General features: G+C 40.8%; 1 protein-coding gene across 1 annotated transcript in view; it reads left to right on the forward strand.

The window, feature by feature from the left end:
* Nucleotides 1–21,803, forward strand: part of Cd109 (CD109 antigen) — a 100,715-nt gene extending 78,912 nt beyond the window's left edge. Inside the window, exons 24-33 of the mRNA NM_153098.3 lie at nucleotides 1,363–1,444; nucleotides 3,626–3,854; nucleotides 5,738–5,903; nucleotides 8,579–8,766; nucleotides 9,196–9,351; nucleotides 10,581–10,646; nucleotides 12,987–13,126; nucleotides 15,676–15,823; nucleotides 18,080–18,182; nucleotides 20,435–21,803. Coding sequence (NP_694738.1) covers nucleotides 1,363–1,444; nucleotides 3,626–3,854; nucleotides 5,738–5,903; nucleotides 8,579–8,766; nucleotides 9,196–9,351; nucleotides 10,581–10,646; nucleotides 12,987–13,126; nucleotides 15,676–15,823; nucleotides 18,080–18,182; nucleotides 20,435–20,601 — 1,445 coding nt within the window. The 3' untranslated portion in view covers nucleotides 20,602–21,803. The remainder of the gene's footprint in view (nucleotides 1–1,362; nucleotides 1,445–3,625; nucleotides 3,855–5,737; nucleotides 5,904–8,578; nucleotides 8,767–9,195; nucleotides 9,352–10,580; nucleotides 10,647–12,986; nucleotides 13,127–15,675; nucleotides 15,824–18,079; nucleotides 18,183–20,434) is intronic.
* The last annotated feature ends 204 nt before the right edge of the window (nucleotides 21,804–22,007 follow it).

Consider the following 22,007-nt stretch of genomic DNA (forward strand, 5'->3'; position numbering starts at 1 on the left):
TGCGTGGTAATTTCCATAAATTCTGATTTCATGCCTTGATCTCAGCTCTGACTCAATTTATATTATCTTATGAAAAGGTTAATAATGACATCACATCTTAGGGTTATTAGAGTCACCCAAGTTTTTACTTATAAGGGGCTTCTCACAGTTCTTTGTACAATGTGAATACAAAATAAAGATTTACAATTTGTCTATCAGAAATATTTTAGGCATAAAAATGAAGATTATAAACTAATGTTCTCTTCTTAAAATTAAGAAAAATTGCTTTTACTATAAATATATATACATTTCCTTTATTATCAATCTCAAATATCACCGTGAAACATAATGTTCCGTCTTATTCCTTAATCCAGATGCTCAGATGCAGGCTTTGTAGTAGAAAATCCAAGGGAGAGCAGCTCAGGAATTCATAGGAGAGGTGGACTGTTCAGTGATGCCCACGGGCTTGCCACACGGTTTCTAACACTGGATGTTGAACTCTGTATGGCTTTGCAAATGTGAACCAACTTCCCTTCGTTTGAAATAATTTATTTGCAAGTATAAGAAACCTCTGCTTTCATTAAAGCAGGTGTATTAACACTTCCCCAACTTACTTTATTTGTGTGTGTATTTTTGTGTATGTACGCTGTTTATGGGTACATGTATGCACAATCGTATGTGGATCCCAGAGGCTGATACGAGGTGTCTCCCTCAGTCATATCTCCGTCTTATTAGTTTTTGAGACTGGTCTATCACTGAACCTGGAGCTCATTGACTGACCAGTAAATTCCAGATAGTCTGCCTCTTCAGTTCTGGGGTTATAGGTGATTGCCTTTTGGGGTAGTGATAGGGGCTTGAACTCAGGTCCGCATGCTTGTGTGGTGAGCCATCTCCAAAGTACCCTAAGTTACTTATATAGTAATACTTCATTACTACCACCGTGTGTGTGTGTGTGTGTGTGTGTGTGTGTGTGTGTGTGTGTGTGTGTGTAAACATGAAGTATGGAATTGGTGTGGAAGAATACCAGTTGGTTTTATCTTTTGCCTCAGGTGTCCATGATCAAGGCATTTAAAAAACACTGCCTTAGATTGTCTGTAATATTCCCTCTGTTGTCAGCCTAAGGACACAAATCAGCTGTACTCTCTGTACTCTGCTTTAAACTTTAGTTATGATAATGTCTTCCCTAGACCACAGACAATCTTAGCTAAGCATGGAAACCCTTTGGTGAACACTAGAAGTCAGCGAAGCTCAGCCTCGTCTTTGCTTGCTTCTGGATGACCCAAAGGGTCTTGGGTATCGCTTCTTATTTCCCCTCTTTGCCGACGGCCCCAGCATGAAGCCATAGCAAGTGGATTGATTGTGCCTGGATTTATGTATCTTCAGGTTACCAAAGGGAGCTTCTCTATCAGAGGGAAGATGGCTCCTTCAGTGCTTTTGGGGACATTGACTCTTCTGGGAGCACTTGGTAAGTGGGGTTTTTTTCTTCTAATCAAACAATTCCGCATCACAGATCAGGTGTTTATTAGGCTGCAGTAGCCACGGGATGGACAGACAAGACTATCTGTGTGGATGTTGTAACTGATTTTTACCAAGCAGGCCTTTAAAAGAGGTCACTAAAAATGATTGTAAAGCATTTGCAAATCAAGTGCTTTCTATTTAGAAACAGAAAAAAAAATACAACTTTTTTTTTGTCAGAAAAGCTGCAACAAAAATTCTTTAAGATGATGGTACAGATGACGAGAAAAATGCCGCTGTGCCATTTGTGTTGCTAGTTCTGATTTACTAGTGCAAGAGCTTTGTTAAAACAGTCTGGGTGGTTTCCCTACAACCATACTTCTTGAAAAAGGAAGAATGTTGGGATAAAGGAATAAGCCTACAGCGTGTGCCTCCAATCCTTGTGGTTGATTTGGGACAGTTACCCCCACTCCTTGTTCTGTCTGCTATGGCTGACTTCAAGGACTGGGGTGGTCTTCTCTGTCTTCCTGCAATAGAGGAGACCTGGATGTTAGAGTAAGTTCCCATAGGGCTTTGAGGAGACATACTGCTTTGGCCATTGTCTTGTTCAGAAGCCAGATGCCAATCTGTAACTGAGACCACTTTATTTTTCCACTTGGCATTCTTTGCACTTTGCTGTTCTTGCTGGGCAGTGGCTCAAGCTTGAAACTCCAGCACTTTGGATGGATAGGCGGGAGGACCAAGGCCACCGTGGGCCACAGCCTGAGATCCTGTCTCTCCTCTAACCCTCTCCCCACAAATACAAATGTTTTGTATCACGGTTCTGTGAAGTGTACGAGAAATACTATACATTTTTGTTATGAGTGGTTTCAGTTGTATAATCTCTCTTCCTGCCTTCCACTTTTGTACCTACCTTTCTTTCATCCTTTCTTTCCCCTCACACATCTATCTATCTACCTACCTATCTATGTATCTATCTATGTATCTATCTATGTATCTATCTATCTATCTATCTATCTATCTATCTATCTATCTATCTATCTATCTATCTATGTATCTATCTATCTATCTATCTATCTATCTATCTATCTATCTATCCATCCATCCATCCATCCATCCATCTATCTATCTATCTATCTATCTATCTATCTATCTATCTATCTATCTCTGTACCTGTACCTCTATCTCTATATAATCTATATATCTCCTCTCTTCTCTCCACCTTCATACCCCTTCCTTCTGCTCTGCTCTATTATTATTTTAATGCCTTTTCTTTCTCTCTCTAAAATTATTCCTAGGGCTGGGGAGATGCTACACTTAGTACAGTGCCTGTCACACAAGCATGAGAACTGAGTTTGGATTCTAGAATCCATGTGAAAAACTGATCATGGTGTCATGAGCGTATGAGATGGGAGGGATTAGGTGGTGTTTTTAGAGACAAGCAGGTCTCTGAAGCTCATTGGCCATCCAGTTTGGTACAGTTGGTAAATTTCGGGTTCAGTGAGATACCTTGTATCAAAAAACAAAGGTAGGAGAGAATGAGGAAAGACACGAGGAGACATTCAGTGTTAACCTTGGGCTTCTACATAGGCACACACACACACACACACACACACACACACACACACACACAGACACACACCATTTCTAGGTATTGGCAGCAGATGATAAACGTTCATATGTGGATCAGGGAGGCTTGACCCTTAATTAACAGTTCTACAGGACTGAAAACTACCCTTTTCTCTCAGGTAAAGTACTGAGCTTTGCTTGTGAACGTCAAATGCTTATCTAATGCTTTGAGCTGAGCATGGTGAAGTTTTTTTGGTGCATGCCTGGAGCAGTCAAGAGGTGTGCACCATTTTGTAATTTAACCATCATGGAAGGCTAGATTCTCAACCTGTAAAATACGGGCATAAGATTATTTCTAAATAACCAGCAGATAATTCCTAAATTCATTTTCAAATGTGACGTTCTGTGAATTGATCTGAAATTTCTTAGTCATTCCCAAATAAGAACCAGGTCCACCAGCTAAGACACATTTTTTTTTTTTTTAAATATTGTCTCTTCGCTGTCTTTCCTTTTGTTTTATATCTGGTGAATTTTCCGAAGGGGAACTGTTTTGTGTTTCATGTGCTCAGTGTGAACTCAGGGCTTAAATGTATCTTATGTGCTTTCTTCTTTTTTCTCCAAGGCTGTCAGCATTTGTTTTAAGATGCTTTCTGGAAGCTGATTACTATATAGATATTGATCAGGATGTGTTACACAGAACATATACTTGGCTTAATGCACATAAGAAATTCAATGGTGAATTTTGGGAGCCAGGAAGAGTGATTCACAGTGAACTTCAAGGTGGCACCAAAAGCCCAGTAACACTTACGGCCTATATTGTGACTTCTGTCCTGGGATACAAAAAGTATCAGGTATTTTTTTTTCACAAATTGAAATAAAGTGGATCTTGCTGAGTCAAATATGTGTCTTGAAATGGAAAGTACTTTGTAATTTTACATTGCATGTGAAATCTGTGTTTGTATAGCTATGCCCTTTGCATTTGGGCACACATTCCAAAATTTAGAGAAAAATAGTAACCCATTCTTAGGGGACGCTGAAAGGCTTTGTAATAATATATGCATTGTGCTTGTTATTGGGACAGAGGTCAGCAATGTTTCATTGCTAGGAGAAAGCACTTTAGAATTTTGAAATGTGTCCTAGCAAGTTGAAGTGATTTTTTTTTTTCAGTGCTATGGATTGAGCCCAGGGTTTGCTCTGGGGAGGCAGACGCCCGGCCAAGCTATGTCCTTAGTCACTTTGAAGGAATTGTTTTTTTCTTAGTTTTTTTTTAAGATCTTTAAACCTGTAGGGAATAATTGCACTGTCTGTTAATTTAGTGAAAACTTCTCACCTTTGAAACTTGGCAGAAAGTGGGCAAGGCTGTAGATGATGATGGATGCCCATGCAAAGATGTAATCATCTTTTAAAAAATTGGTTATTTCATTTACTTACATTTCAAATGTTGTCCCCCTTCCCAGTTTCCCCTCCACAAACCCCCACTCCCACACCCCTCTGCCCTGCTTCTATGAGGGTGCTCCCCCACCCCCCACCCACTCCAGCCTCACCACCCTAGAATTCCCCTTCGCTGGGATATCGAGCCTCCACAGAGCTCCCCTCCCATTGATGAATAAGGCAATCCTCTCCTTCGTATGCAGCTGGAGCCATGGGTCCTTCCATGTACTTTTTGGTTGGTGGTTTAGTCCCTGGGTACTCTGTGTGTGTCTGTGTGTGTGTGTGTGAGTGTGTGAGTGTGTGTGTGTCTGTGTGTGAGTGTGCGTGTGTGAGTGTGTGTGTGTGTCTGTCTGTGTGTGTGTCTGTGTGTGTGTGTGTGTCTGGTTGATTGATACTGTTGTTCCTCCTATGTTGTTGCAAACCCCTTCATCTCTAAAAGGCCTTCTTCTAACTCCTCCATTGGGGTCCCCGTGCTCAGTTCGAGGGTTGGCAGTGAGCATCCATATCTGTATTGGTCAGGCTCTGGCACAGCCTCTCAGGGGGCAGCTGTACCAGGCTCCTGTCAGCAAGCACTTCTTGGCATCTGCAACAGTGTCTGGGTTTGGTGTCTGCAGATGGGATGGATCCCTAGGTGGGGCAGACTCTAGATGACCTTTCCTTCAGTCTCTGCTTCACTCTTTGACCATGCATTTCCTTTTGACAGGAGCAATTCTGTATTAATATTTTTGAGATGGGTGAGTGGCCTCATCCCTCATCTGGGGGCCTTGCCATATCCACTGGGTATGGTCTCTACAGGTTCTTTCTCCCTTAATGTTGCCATAGGGCTCTCTGGCTGTTTGATGCCATATTGCTTATTGGCCCCACTTCTCAATCTCAGTAGCCATTCTCTTTATTAAACCTGACTGTTTTCTCACTTTAGTACTGGGCCTGTGCAAGACAAACTTTTCTCTGGGCTTAGAGATTCAATTCCTAGGGTTCATACGGGAAGCATATTCCTGAAGCCATAGTTTTCTTTTGCCATTTGGATTTATAATACTCAGCAGGATAAAGAGGTTCTAGAAGTTGCGTTTATTTATTTCTCCTTTTTAAAGAATAGTGTCTCCTTGGTTACAGCAACAGAGCAGTACTATTATTTTCAGGACATATAGGAGATGTTTAAATGTCAGTGGACATTGTTGATTCCCATTGTCTACACCGAGGTCAGATATTTAACAGGCCTGGAATCATCCTTTGAGTGGATGCTTCCACAAACTTTTAATTTTCATATGGGGAAGTAGTAAAGTATGCATGTTTTTCTTCCAAGCCTAATATCGATGTACAAGACTCAATCAAGTTTTTGGAATTTGAATTCAGCAGAGGAATTTCGGACAATTATACCTTAGCAATTATATCCTATGCCCTGTCCACAGTCGGGAGCCCTAAAGCAGAGGAGGCTTTGAACTTGCTGATGCAGCGATCAGAAAAGGAAGGTAATGCCTGGGACACAGCCGAGGCTTGTGGAATGTTGGGCTTCATAGAATAGATTGAAAAACGTTTGTATGTTAATTATGATATTTATAACATTTGCATCGTTTGGATGAGATGAAAATTGCAGATCAGTACAAGACCTGATGTGATCTGCATGTTATGCTATATTGAATTGATCCTTGTCATCCCAGGAGTTGAACATTGTATGTATGTATGTATGTATGTATGTATGTATGTATGTATGTATGTATGTATTATGTATCTTATCTATCTATCTATCTATCTATCTATCATCTATCTATCTTATCTATCTATCTATCTATCTATCTATCTATCTAATTTATCTAATCTATCTAATCTATCTAATCTATCTATCTATCTATCTATCTATCTATCTATCTATCTATCTATCTATCTATCTATCTATCTATCTATCTATCTATCTATCTATCATCTACCTACCTATGGGTAGGTAGATGGGTGTTTTGCCAGTCTGTGTATTATGTGCATGTAGTGCCCACAGCCGCCAGCAGAGGGCAGTGCATTTCCCAGAATTGGAGTAACAGCTAGTTCTTCTTGGCCAGAAATCCCAACTCCCCAACCTGGCATCTTCTTTTAGACAGGTTCTCCCTTGAATTTCCCTTTGAGTTGGTTACTCTTTTGAGTTTCTGGCCTGTGAAGTACAGATGTTACTCTTCCAAAGGTTCTTATAAAGTAGTCAGAGATCAAAGTGTGTCTTAGGGTGAAATGGTGTGTGTGTAAGTACTAAAATTACTTATCTAAATAGTATCCATCGATTCAAAGTTCTGTTCATTTGAAAAGAGATAGCGTGGGGCTGGAGAGAGGACTTGGCAGTTAAGAACATTTGCTGCCCTGTCATGAGGACTGGAGTCTGGATCTCAGGACCCAAGCAGCTCACAAAGGCATATAACCTCAGCTCTAAGGGAGCCAGTGCCCTTTCCTGGTTTCCATGGGGCATGCACACACACATACACACACACACACACACACACACACACACACACACACACACACACAAACACTCACACACTCATAGACACACACAGTCACATACATACATACATACATACTCACACAGACACACATTCCCTTTATAGATATATACACACACACAAGCACACACACTTTCACATACAGTCACACACACATCCACACACACACTCAAACACTCACAGACAGACAAACACACAGACACACTCATAGACATACACAGTCACATACATACATACATACATACATACATACACAGACACACACCCCCTTCATAGATATACACACACAAACACACACACTTTCACACACACTCACAGACATACACACACATACAAATACACTCACAGACACACACAAACACACACACTCACAGACATACACACACATACAAATACACTCACAGACACACACAAACACACACACTCACACATTCACAGACACACACACACAGTCACATACATACATACACACACAGACACACAACCCTTTCATAGATATATACACACACACTAACACACAAACACACTTTCACACACAGACATACACACATTCACACACACACTTTCACACACAGTCACAGACACCCCCCACACTCAGACACACATACCCCTTCATATATATATATGTATACACACACACACACACACACACACACACACACACACACATATACACACACACAGACTTACAGGCACACATACTCACACTCATACACAGACATACAGACACACACACTCACACATGCACTCAGACACACAGATACGAACACTCACAGACACACACACACACACACACACACAGTCAGACATACACACACACTCACACACACTCAAACACTCACACACTCAGAGAGAGAGAGAGAGAGGGAGAGAGGAGAGAGAGAGGGAGAGAGGAGAGAGAGGAGAGACTAATTCTCAGAACGGACTGTAGAGACAGACACTAAGGTTAATAGTTTAGGTCCAGTCCTCGTTACTTGTCAGGGTTGCAGAGTGAATGTACCACACAGACGCTACCATGCACCTGAATTTGTTCTGGGCCGGACTGAGATTCTTGTCTCACTTTCCATCACCGTCTTGAGGATGAGAGCAAGCAGAGGCCTTCGTGCAGGAGGGTCTAGCAGGCTAGAGCAGGGTTATCTTGGGAAGGTTGTTGACCTGGCCGTGCTTGCTCAGTTGTTCTTGGGGCCTGGATTTTGAATTTATAACATAAGCTTTGAGTGGACAGAAAAGGGGAGCGGTCTGACAGACCATGAGAGCTGGTTTCTGATAGATTCCTGGAAAAGGATTCTTTCCCAAGTGCCTGAAACTATTTGTGGAAGGAAAAAAAAAGTGTGTGTGTGTGTGTGTGTGTATGTAGTGTGTGTGTGTGTATGCATGTTTCCCCTTTTAATTTATAACTGTTTAGTCTTGCTCCAGACATATGGTGTTTCCCTTGGGAAAATGTTTTAATCAAAACATTTTCAAATGCAGGCAACAAAGAAAGGATGAAAATTTATACACTGTAACAGTTTAAAATGTAACATGTTTATGTGTGCTTATATAGGCATATATATATAATCTGCTTTTTGCTGGTCAAATAGAGCTTGAACGTGTACAGACATGTTTTTCTTGTATAAACCATAAGCTTTTTGGCGTTTGCTCAGTATGGTTTCCTTTTTTCTTAGGAGACACACAGTTCTGGTTGTCATCAGGACCTGCGCTCTCTGGGTCCTGGCAGCCGCGCTCCGTGGACATCGAAATCGCTGCTTATGCACTGCTGGCGCACACTCTGCACCATGTGTCTGAGGGAATCCCGGTTATGAGGTGGCTCATCCAGCAAAGAAACAGCCTGGGAGGTTTTGTATCCACTCAGGTGAGACATGATAGATTTTTTTTCCTCTGAAAAAAAGATAATTTCTAATGTCTATGAAGAGCATAGCTGCCTTTCATAACGAGTTCCGTACATTAAATGAAGGGCTTAACGTGGTAATTTTAGTGCTTTTCTCATTTGAGCTTCATATCCAGTACATAAAGATTATATCGGTTCTCCATCTTTATTAGCTATTTTGTGTCTGCGGTAACTGACGTAAGCATGTTGCTCAGGTCTGTGTGGTAGTAGTTTGTTAAGCCTCTTGCATACTCCCAGCAAGAGGACCGAGAAAGCAGTCTTCTCCCAAGAAGAGTGAAAAACTGTGCAGCAGGTTCCCAAATGTTGCCTTTACTGTTTTCTTTGGAGATCTTGCTGGATACTTCAAGAAAAAAAATGCATAGCTGTTGTTTTTTTTTTTTTTTTCCTCAACAGGATACTGTTGTGGCCCTGAAGGCATTATCTGAATTTTCAGCCCTTGTGCACAAGGAAAATACAGATATCCAACTGACCGTCACAGGGCCCGGCATCCCCAGATCCATACACTTCCGAATTGACTCCCAGAACCTCTTTCTCCTTCACCAGGAAGAGGTAAAGACAGGGGTGGTCGTTTAAAACCTGCGTAGATGGTTCTTAATTCTGGAATACTGTTTTAGTTTTTCTTTTTAGAGTCAAGTTTAATTCACTTCAACAAAGAGTTCTTCCCAGAGCTCCATAGAAAGGTAGAGACAGGCTGTCCTGCTTTTGGTTGGATTTTCTTTACTAAGGAAGGGTGGAGGAGATGGGACCTTTGAGAGAAAGAAAGATGGGCAGAAGAGAAGATATGGACACCTTCCCAGTGGGAAGGAGTGATATCTACTGAGAGTCAGCGTTGCATGGACATTGTGCTAGGTTAGAGTAGAGGTGCTCCCGCAGTTAGGCCTCAGGCCAAGCCTGCTGTCCACAGTTTGACACAGAAAACTCTCAGTGGAGACAAGTGAGGGATGGTAGAGCTGGGATTTAGAGCCACTGGCTCATATACTTATTCTTTTCAGCTGTATTTCCTGTTCTCTTAGTACAGCGAGGACTGGGAGTAGGATTATTGTTATATGTTAATCAATTAGTTAGTTAACTAACTAATTAAGTAATTGATTGGTTTTTTAAGACAGGGTTTCTCTGTGTAGCTTTGGCTGTCCTGGAACTCACTTTGTATATCAGACTGGCCCTGAACTCACAGAGATCCATCTGTCTCTGCCTCCTGAGTGCTGGGATTAAAGGCGTGTCCCACCACTGTCTGGCATCACCATCATCATCATCATCACTATTATGTTTTTTCTGGTAGCATAGAAGTCACTATGTAGTCCAGGATGGCCTCGACCTCATAATTCTTTTCTGCCCCTGCCTCCAGGATGTTGGGGTTAGAAACACGTACAGTCCTTCTTCCTTTAAAATACAATAAAAGATTATGCTGCCAGATAGGTGAAGAAGGAGTCATGACACAGGAAAAGAAGGCTAGAGCTAGGCATAGTGATTGTGTTCATGGTCGGCCCTGATGAAGGGAGGTCGGGGAGACGTGCTTCAACTCCACCAGGGGAGCACTCTGGTCAGGAGCACGGATTGTGCCTTCCCAAAGGCTTGGGGCGAAGGAGCTTGGAGAACACTTCGCCCAGGTTACCCGGTTGATGCAGAGCCTTTGATAGTTGAGACCATGCAGAGCTCCCAGCATTCTCCAGGACTACCTCTGCTTCTGGTGTGGGATACGGCACAGAACTCGTGCTACTGGGAAGGATCTGTCTGTGGCAAATTTGACTCCCTCACTTTCTCTCTCTTACCTTTATCAGCTTCATGCGCTAGATCCCATCACCGTTAATGTTTCTGCGCATGGCTCGGGATTTGCTATTTGCCAGGTATGTCTATGTGATTGTCTCTTTGTGTGGTGAAGTATGACTTCTGTTAACAATCCTTTGCTAAGCTTAGCAACTTAGACAGCTTGTGTGAGGCTTTTAATGAGGGCTGGCAAGATGCCTCCTGGGATAAAGGTGTTTGTTGCTGAGCCTGAGTTTGATCCCTGGGATGCACATAGGGAAAGGAGGAAGAAAACACATTTTGGAAACTGCCCAACAGTTCTCAAGGTTTTTGTAAAGGATTATTTATTTATTTTTGGTGCACATGTGCATGTGTATGTAGGCGTTGGTGCACACGTACCTCTGTGTGTGTGTGCGGAGGTCTGCTTTCTCCTTTCATTATGGGCTCCAGGAAAAGAGTTCAGCTGGTCAGGTTTGCACAGTAAGCGTTTTTATTGGCTGAGCCTTCAATCTGGCTCCCTAAGATTATTTTGCATGATAGTCACGACACAGGAAGCATCTTAAAAAAAAAGGCAAGGAAAAATAATTATAGTGAAATGAAATGTTTTTTTTTTTCAATGAGAATAAAAGAAAAATAGGGAATAATTTATGTGGTTCTATATGAAGAACCACGGGGAACTCCTATTCCCAAGACTGCTGCTTGTTGCAAAACATAAATCCAAGAGTAACTATGCAGCACTTTTTAGAGAAAATTGGAAATTTAGTCTTCTTAAATCACCACATTTGTTGGAAGCACTGCACTGGCTGGAGGCTATTGTTGGAGGTTTGAAGGACACTGGGAAACACAGACCTTTTGGTCAGATTGGTCACTAGTTGATGTCTGTATCAAAATTCAGAAGACAAGAGAGAGGGACTCATAGGCATTTCTCACGAAAGAGGGAAAAATGTAAAAAGCTCAACCACCCAGAAATAAGAATCGAGATCCCTTTTGTGAATATTTTTATAAGATCTCTGGAAAGAGTGCAAAGGGAGCTCTCGGGTTTGCAGTAAATGTTTACCTACTGGGGCATGAAAAGTCTAAGCGATGATGAATACATTCTTTTGAAGTTGTGTGAGTAGATGATTGAGTTTTACTGCTGGCTCACTGTCAACCCCTATCCTTATAGATAGATGTTAGCCATTGCTCTAGTGACAAGCATAGCCATCTTGCTTGATGACACTAGCGGGACAGCTTCATGCATGGAAAGGCAGATGCTAAAGTTAACAGATAGTTTTTGGATGTTAGAAAGCTGCTCTTCAATTGCTCTGGGGACAATCCTAGTTCATATTATACTTAATAATTAATTGTTGTAGTTTGAAAAAAAGAGAGACTTGGAAAATGTCCAGAGTAACTAATCAGAAGGAGCAAGTGAATGAACTTGTACTGTGGCAAAACAGAAAAATGAGATTTGAGGAGAGGAGGCTTAACAAGAGATATTTTAAAGTGCTTAAATCTAGTAAGGGTACCAGATGCTTGCTTCTGAGATGTGCACGGGTCATGTATGTGTTTCAAGTAGAATTAAAGGGAAATTCAGTATTACATAGTAATATCAGGTTCTATGAACTCTGTTCCAAACTAAGTAGACGCAGGAAATATTTAAAAAGTTCCATTCTATTTGGGATGAGGCAGCCTAGGGGAATTTGAGCACATTCCTAAGCTTCTGATTTGGGGAGACTTTGAGAAAGGCACTGGTCCTCACATTGCTCTGCTGTTCCCATGGCACGGTTCATGCCACAGCTAGGTACAGAAGATGCATGTGCTGAAAAGGACTCTGTTGACCTGAAATCTCTCATTTGTTTTACCATATTTGAAAAATGGTTTATGATGAAAACTAATCTTCAGCACTTGGACAGGTGGTATTTGAATTTGACCTGTCTTACTGGGAGTTCCGAAGTTCCATTTAAATAGCAAAGCTTTAAAAAAAATAGCAAAGCTTAGAAATTAGTAAACTAATTACACCTTAGTCAATGCTTTCAAGAAGGTTGTCTGTAGCTTTCCTTTTTACCCCCTTTCTTTTTCTTACCTACAAATATCATCCCTAGTGCTCTGACATTACTTTGGTGTATCACCTAATAATTTTCTCAATAAAATGACAAACATTTACAAAAGCATTGGATAAGGATACTTACTTTTTTGGCTGGTATTTTTAAAAAAATAATAATTTAAGCATAAATTTAAAGTAATTTAAAAATAATTTTTAACCATAACTTTAATTGGTTTTATTACAAAAGAATTATTACCTACTATTTAGACAATTGCAAACAATTTACTGCTGTTAATTTGTCACATATGCTAAGTTTCATGTAGATAGAAATTGTGGTGGTTTAATAAAGAGGTAGCCATCATCTCTCTGATGTCTATAACTTCACTTAAGCTAATTGAAACTTTTTTTTTTATTGCAGCTTAATGTTGACTATAACGTGAAAGGTTCAGGTTCTTCTAAAAGACGGAGATCTACCGAAAATCAAGAAGTTTTTGATTTAGACGTCATTGTGAATAATGAGGACGACATTAGTCACCTGAATCTGAATGTGTGCACAAGGTAGGTATCTGTGAACGGCTCCTTTAAGAAAGTAGATTTCAAGGGTTAATTTGTATGGTTATCAAGTGGGACCATTGCAGGAGTCCCTATTAAGAGATTTCTTTTATCAGTGCTCCACAGATTTCATACAAGAAGTGCAGGTAACTATGTTTAAGCCCTTCTTAGGTCGGCCAAAAATGTTCACAAGTTTTCTTTGTATTTATAACAAATTCGGATAGAAGTAAATAAATTCTTTAAGATTATTTTATTTTATTGAGGGAATCTGAGAAAGCCCTGAGCAAACATGAGGCCCTCTGGGGCAGGAGTTACAGATGGTTGTGCTCTACTTTATATGTGCTGAGAATTGAACCCAGGTCCTCCATGAGAACAGCCAGCCAGCATGCTCAACCACCTAGCTAGCTCTCCAGCCCCTAAAATGTTCTTGTTTGTTGATTCTTGCTGGGTTTAGGCTACATCTCAGTGAGAGCATGCGTGGGGCATGGTATGTATCAGGAAGTCTGAGAACTACTTTCTGCAGTTGATTCTTCCCTTACACCTTGGGTTCTATGGCTCGAGCTCCAGTTACAAAGCTCATTTTTGATCAACTGAGCCATTTAGTCATAAACTTTCAAACAAGGAAGTTGTTTCTTTCCCAGTGCCAGTTGTGGATTACCCTCCTAGGAGTTGATGGTGGGAGAGGTCTCAGAGGACCCCAAAAGTAGGCAGGCTATTGCCATTACTCTTGGCTGTTCATCAGAACCAGATGGTAAGACCCTACTGATGAAGACATCACACATTCTGGTTACAGGATATAGAGAATTGGAGGTGGACGAGCTGGAAGCTCTCTCCTTCCTGGCTAGTGTTCATTCTGAGGGAAGGTGCTATGTAGGGTGTGGGGGTAGAACACTCACCAGTGATCTCCTCCTGCTGTCGATCCTGTGTATTACAATTCTAACCCACCAGGCAAGATGTGCCCACTGATGTGATAATGGTGCAAGTATTTGGGGGCTAACTAGATACTTTATGATGGTATTTGAGGCCCACTCCAAGTGAACCTAGTCAAAATCCTGGTGTGGTTGATGATAAAAATATAACCTCATAAAACTTAAGTCTAATTTAGGAAAACTGTAAAATATTGAATCTTATTTAATGTTACAAACGGTTATTTTCTTGTTGAAATAATTTCATTTTGGTTTCAGATTTACCTTTAACTCTTGGTCCAAAATTTATAGCAGCATACAAATCCAGCAAAAATGAATAGTTATTTTAGATACTGAAAACACTCCACTTTAGAAGATTCTGGTCTTGGGTAATTGTGTGCTGGTAACTGAAGCTTCCAGAAGTGTTCTTAAATTGGTCTGTATCCAGAAGCACTTGAGAATCTCATTTCTGCAGAAATGCTCATGGCCCAGTAGAACTGTGCAGCTGTCTTCTCCAGCTGTTGCTTATGCTTGTGCACATGATTTTGAGAACAACTACGAGAAAGCTCTTAAATCCAGAGGCTTCATAAGCTTTCCTTGGTCAGTCTGTCTTCTCACCCCAGCATTGCTTGGTGTTGAGAAAGAAGCGACCTTCAAATGTTCTGCATCTAGGATGCTCCTTTCAAATATCTCAAGGCATTTAAATGATGAACTCAGCTTGTTGTTGGGCTGGAAGCCACTGGTGCTCATGAAGGTTATCTCTGGGTGTTGATCTAGGTACTCAGCTTTCTTGGCTATTTACTCCTATCTGTTGTACCTTTAGATCTTGTCGTTTGACTGAGATGAAACAGCCCTTGTGTTTGCCCCATTCCCCCCTCCCCCACCCCTTCTTGAGCATTTTGACCAGCAGTTGGTGCTATTTGCATTTCTACAGCACCTTCCTTCTCAGCTGGAAAGGAAACAGGACTTTCATTATTCTTTATTTAACTTGTAACTGGTCTCTATTAAAGATATTATTTACTATCATAGGAGGGAACAATATGTATCCCAAACCTATATGTCAGACATTAAACAAAATGTTTACATGCATCTCTTTTAGGCCTTACTAGATAGTTCTAGCCAGTCAGTAATTCCACCCTTGATTTTCTCTTTGATTGATTGATTGATTCATTTATCAAATAGTGGCTGAGTATCATACCTCTGTGTCTCATACTGGAACCTACACAGAGAGGCCAAGTGACACCTCTCTTCATCTGTTGGTTTAAGCAGCGGAAGTTGGTACTGCCAACTTTTGAAAGAATGTCAATGTTTTGAGAAATATTTAGTTTAGAACCAGTATAAAGTGCCCCTAGAACCCCTTGAATGGTTATGCACTGTCCCTGCTACAGCCTGCAAGTCGAGCCTACCTCATTGCAGGCACCGCATCCTATTGAAGAGTCCACTGATAGCTCTCGTTCCACTTGTCACCACAAGTTATAAAACTACCATAGCTAGAAGAAAACGTGCTCTAAATGTTCCTATAGTGAATTTTAGTTGTGCATGAACAGTGTTTAGAGCAGTATTTGGAAGACTTAAGTTTTACATAAAGATCATGTGTTGAAGTTTTTCCTAAAGGTTTTCTTTTTCTCCTTGTGTCTTCCTTTGATGCAGTCACTTGGGTTCAGAGAGGACAGGCATGGTCCTTATGGAAGTGAACCTTCTCAGTGGCTTTAGTGCATCTTCAGATTCAATTCCTCTGAGTGAGACCCTGAAGAAAGTGGAATATGATAACGGGAAACTCAACCTTTATTTAGATTCTGTAAGTAGTAAGATGTTTCATAAGCCTTTATTGGGGATGGTTCTGTGTATGGTGTTTAGAAGCCTGTTAAGTATTAGGTCATCATTTCAGCTTTTTTGTCTTTGAATGATTTTGATATGACAATCAGACATTTTTCTCTATTAAAAGACCTCACTGGGGCTGAGGAGATGGCTCAGTGGGTAAGGGCTCTTTCTGTACAGTGTGATGGCCTGAATTCCAGTTCCCAGGACCCATACAAAAAACTGGGCATGACTACACATGCTTGTAACCCCATCATTGTGGAGGGCGAAAACAAGAGGATCCTGGGGCCTCCTGGCGGTCAGCCCAGCTCCAGGTTTAGCAGGAGACCCTGCGTCATAAGAATAAAGTGGAGACTGATAGAATAGAATGTCTGGTGCTCTTTTCTGGCTTTCATATGCATGGGTGAATCTATACCACCCCCCACCAAATACACATAAACCACATATACATACACACACCATGGATATACTCACAAGTTTAAAAAAAGATATCACTATGTGAGAGTTACTATTAATGATGAACCCGAGGAAGGTCTTTTTATAAAGAGCTGAGTAATTTTTTATTGGAGTATTATGTATATATAGTATATGTATATATTTGCATATATATTATACAGTCATTTGGAAGATTAATTTTGTGTGTGTACATTTGGTGTGCATGTGCATGTGGAGTTCATAAATTGACACTGACTATCTCCTCCATCACTCTCCACCTTTTTGTTTTGAGTGAGGATAGCTCAGTGACCCTGGGGCTTATGGTTCCTGTAGGCTGGCCAGTCAGCGAGCTCTGGGGATTTGTCTGTCTTCGACTCCTGAGTGCCAGATTGAGGGAACATGGTGTCATGCTTGGCTTTCTTATGTGAATTCCAGAGATCTGAATTTAGGACCTCTTGCTTGCATAAGACACTTCACAGAACCCTCTCTACTGCCCTGATAAGCAGTTTCTTTTTAAATTGTTTTTCCTTTTTAATTAATTTTTATAATTGGACAAACAAGGCGAAGGGTTTGATTATGGCATCTTCATTTGTATGTAGAAATGCCTCTATGCCCCTGCTCACTCTAGCTAACACACTTTCTCTCTCCCAGTAGCCTCCATTTCTGCTTTCACTTCACATATATTCCATTACCCTTTCACCACATTAGGATCCTTTTCGCCCCCACCCTTTCCATGCTTTCCTTCCTAGTTTAGTGTCTCACACCCCGTCCTGTGCATAAACACGTGTAAAAATTAAAATCTAGGCTCTTCAGTTGAGCGAAAGCACATGGTATTTGTTGAGCACTCTGGGTCTGACTTGGTTTAACACAACACTTTCCAGTTCCATTTGTTTTCCTGCAAATGCTGTGATTTAATTTTCTTTCAGGCTAAACGGACCTTCCGTTGTGTATGTATGGCACACATTTTCTTCATTCACTCATCTAGGCTGCTTCCATTTCTTTGGGGTTATGAATAGCGCAGGAAGAAACATGAATGGGTAGGTTGTGGTTGAGTTAGAGTCCTTTCAGTACATACTCAAGAGTGGCATAGCTGTGTCATGGAATATTGGGTATATGTGTGTGTGGTGTGTATGTATTCAGATAATATATACATACACATACATGCACTATACACACAGACACACACACACAGACACACACACACACACACAGACACACACACACACACACACACACACAGAGAGAGAGAGAGGGAGAGAGAGAGAGAGAGATCTAGAGAGAGAGAGATCTATATTGAGTTCCATGATAGATGGTTTACATTTTCATAGTTGTAAGTCAGGGTCATTTATAGAAACAAGTGTCAGTCCCTCATGAGCTGTGGCATGCATTCCTTCCCTGGGGTCTCTCTGGAAGGCTTCTATGGACCGGTCCTTGTCTGTAGACTTAGGCTTCTCTGAATCATTCGCAACAGCTAGAACTGAGATGCACTGCCCGAGCCACAGATTTGGGTGGTCCCAGGAGCTGTCTACTAAATGATTCTGAATCTCAAGCATCCCTTTAGTAGACGGGGACTAAGAACCATTCCTCTGCTATCAGTGTTGTTTTGGAATTTAAATAAGAAAAATGTATAATGAGTTCTTAACTATATTACCTGACATTCAGAAATTCTCCCCAGATATTAGTTTCTATTTATTTCCTAAAATGAAAGAAAAATTGATGTCCCAGATATTTTTATGAACACACTGTGTGCCAGCTTCTTCAAATCATTTATTTATTTATTTATTTATTTATTTATTTATAGGTAAATGAATCCCAGTTTTGTGTTAATATTCCCACTGTGAGAGACTACAAAGTTTCAAATATTCGAGATGGTTCAGTATCTGTAATGGACTACTATGAACCAAGTAAGTGGATCTGGGGTTTCTAAGACTTTGGGAATCAAGGCAGGCATTTTACTCATTTAAAGTGACATCTCACAGGGTTAGTTTTGTGGGACAGTTGGTTGGAAGGAAAAACGTGTGGATGGAGGAGATGCAGGTGGCAGGCTGTCTGTAAATGAAGACTATTGACAATTTATAAGGCTCACGCGGCATCCTTTAGTATAGGTAGGAACGTTAAAAAGGGATATTCTGCCTATAGTGTTTATGAGTGTGTTTACAGTTTATGCCATAATTACAAACTTAAAAGAAAAACAACAGTGTCTAGTTATGTTTAGTTTCCAAGTTTTTGTTTCTTTCCAAGCCCCTAGTCTGTCTGACCCCCTGAGGTGAAGGGGGATCCCACAGGAGGGGAATAATAGCGTGGGGTTTAATTCTTCACCAGGAACTCGAGTGTTTTGGTAAAACTTGTGCATTATAACATTTTTTTCCTCTCTCAGGAGAAACTGAGTGCTTGGGATGATAGCTTGAGCATCTTTGATTTGAGTGGTAACATCTTAGTTTATAAAATAGAAATGATCTAGACCGCGAAAGGAGTCAGCTGCCCTGGCAGACTACCAAATTAATTATGAAAAGTTGAACTCAGACTGAAGCTGAGTGAGGGGGTAATTGTGGCTAGAGTTTCTAATATTAAAGCTTTGTTCTGCATAAGTGCTCACGGTACTTCAGGGATATTGGAATGCATGAAATGGGCAAACATAACTGTGTATCAGGTAATTGCAGGTAATTTCATTTGAAACAAGGCGAGCCAGCTCACTGTTCTGGAAATGCTTGATAGAGTACTCAAAGGTATAGAGACAAAGGTGCAGTGCCAGCGGTTCTCTCTCCTGGGATTAACCCCACCCCCTTTGGTCCTTTGCTTTTTGGTCCTTTTTTTGATGAGGATTCCCCCAAGGTTTTGTGGGATATTTGAAAGAGAGGTGTAGGACCTTTTCCCTAAGGTGAAGGGATAGAATATACTATGGGGACCTATTGACAGTCCCCTGCTATCCAAAGTATTATTTAATCTAGTTGCAAAAATCCCACAACTCATAGTCTTTAGGTGCATACAAAATATTTTAAACATTTAAGAAATGAAAAGATTTGCTGGGTGGTGGTGGCGCACTCCTTTAATCCCAGCACTTGGGGGCAGAGGCAGGTGGATTTCTGGGTTCGAGGCCAGCCTGGTCTACAGAGTGAGTTTCAGGACAGCCTTGGCTACACAGAGAAACCCTGTCTTGGAAAACAAAACTAAACAAAACAAAACAAGAAACGATTCAAGGTATATGTATACATATTTTATTATATATAATATGTCATATACCAAATATTTAATATATACATTATACATATTTATATGTGTTTATATAAATACATACTTTGTGGAAAACAACTTATTTATGAGGGAACTATTTTACAATGAATTTAAGAAAGATAGTAAAAATTAAACCTACTAATGTTTTTTAAACTATCTGAAAATACATTTGTAATATTGAAAACAATCTTTAAAAAAACAGGAAAAAATAAAAATAAAATTTTATTAGAATTATAAAACGAAATGTTTAGTTTTTCAGTGAACTTTTTATAATGTGATATGCACCTTATATAGTCTTTAAAATAGCATTGATAGTATAAAAGGTACCTCAAATTGATCGGTTATAAGTTAGTATGCATTTAGTGTTTTAAAAACATTGAAACAAAGCTGTTTTTGTTTTGGTGAGTTTATTATATTGTGATAGGCTATTTATGCAGTTTAAAAATATCAGTGTGTGTTATGAATTGTCCCTGGTGTGAGCAGTGTTGGCTAGTGTGCCCCTGTCTAACATCAGGCATAGATGACTTTCCATCATCTTTTGAGTCTCTTAGTGAAACCTGTGTTAGACACTCTTCCCAGGGATCCTAATGGAGTAGAAAATATCATCCCCAAGTAAGCGCTTGAGAAGATGAAACTAATCAAGCTTTAAAATTCTCCCCGCTTCAGTTAGAGATTAGTGTGTGCAGCTGCCGCCTGTTCACTGCCTTTTAATGCTGGCCAACAGCTTGTGGATGACTTGGGCTGAACACATTGTTTCTTGGCGTTTGTTTACAATCTGTGTGCCCCCTTAGAGCACTGCATTTGTTTCTGGTAAAGAAAAAACAAACCATGTGAAGACTAACCACCTCATGATACACTTATGCTCAGCAAGGTCACTGTTCCTCAGCAGAGGAGACGTAACCTGGATGTCTGCCTCTTTAAACAGGGAGACAGGCAGTGCGAAGCTACAACACCCAGGTGAAGCTGTCCTCATGTTACCTCAGTCCAGACACCAACTGCAAGTCACACACGGACGGAGCCACGGACTCCCTTCGACGTTCTTCGAGCCTTCTCGTCTTTTGCTCCGTCCTTCTGTACTTTGTGCAACATTGATTATGATTTATTTTTCAAGGACTCCGTCTAAAACTAGCATTTCCAGAAAGTCAAGTGTGATTGTTTTCTTTCTACACCTGATGATTGCCTCTGACGGTTCTGAAAATCAATTGTTTCCCTTTCCTGGGGGGGCCTGGGGAGTGTAACAGGCCAGAGCTTGTGTAAGCACGTAAAACAATTCACCCAATCTTTGTGTGGAAGATGACCAGGATGACGACGCCATGTCTCTATATCTCCTTCTCTAGGAAAGTTTATTAGATGCATTTGTTTTTGCTAGAATAAAAATGTTATTTTCCATTATTCCTGTTTTGTAAAAGATGTGAGGGGTGGGGGTTCTCCTGTATCCAGTCCTTCAGCATCTGCCCTGGTGTTATCATCGCAGCAACAGGAGGTACTTTGCTCTCTGTTCCTTCCCACATCTGGCCTGACTCTGCTGTAGGCCCATCCCACTGTCTCAGTGAGACTCTCTGATCAGCACGCTGACTCTTTCTTAGAATGTAGGTAGTAAGTTTTTAAAAGTAAAATGGTCTTTTTCTGCTGCAGCTCTGATGACCTGCCCCAGACTTGACTCTCCCCAATTTCTTTATAGAGAAATTTTCCTGTCTTAAACATTTCCTGTATCATGCTGCTGTATTACACTGAAAGTTGCCTTCAAGGGTTGCTGGGGTGTTCTCTTCTGTCATGGCGACAGTCTCACTCTGACCCTGCTTCAGGAGTGCAAGCTGGAGAGCCCTCTGACATATGCCCACGTGACTTGGCCTAGAAGAGCTCATTCCAGGAGACACTCTGAACTGAGAGTATGAGGAATATTGCTCTGTGTCACAGCCTACCCATCCCCCCGGGAAACAAGCTGAGCTTGAAGACCTCAGAGAGTCAGGACACAATTCTGCCCGAAGTTCTATAGTGCTGGTCCTGGCTGCTGTTCAGTCTCTTCCAGCCACAGGGTCTGGGTATTGGGCTGTATGGCGCCCAGTGATGCTGTAAGTCATTAAGAAGATTCTTGTGTTCTCAGTCAAATTTATTCTGGAGTATGGGATTTATTGGTTTTTCTTTTTTGTAAGCACTTAAAGAAATATTCTTTCCTCATCTCTTCATTCCTTTTCTCCCCTCTTCTCTCCCTTTCAGTGTTCCCTGTTGAGTACTCTGAAATAGGTTACATATGTAAAAATTCAAAGATTAAAACAAATCAATCTAAGAAGTGATTTAATTTTGCTCTTTAATTCTGTGTTTTACTTTTCTCTCTCAAATGGATGTATAATTACACAACTCTAAAGAGTTTGCTTTATAATATTTTCATCTATTTAGAAATAGCTGTGTGACCAGGTGAACAAGGGCCAGGATAAAATGACCAGACTCTTTTCATAGGACAGAAAGAGCTGGAGGAAAATGAAAGAAGCTGAGGGGAG

This window comes from Mus musculus, chromosome 9, assembly GCF_000001635.26.
Source record: "Mus musculus strain C57BL/6J chromosome 9, GRCm38.p6 C57BL/6J".
Classification (NCBI taxonomy): Eukaryota; Metazoa; Chordata; class Mammalia; order Rodentia; family Muridae; genus Mus; species Mus musculus.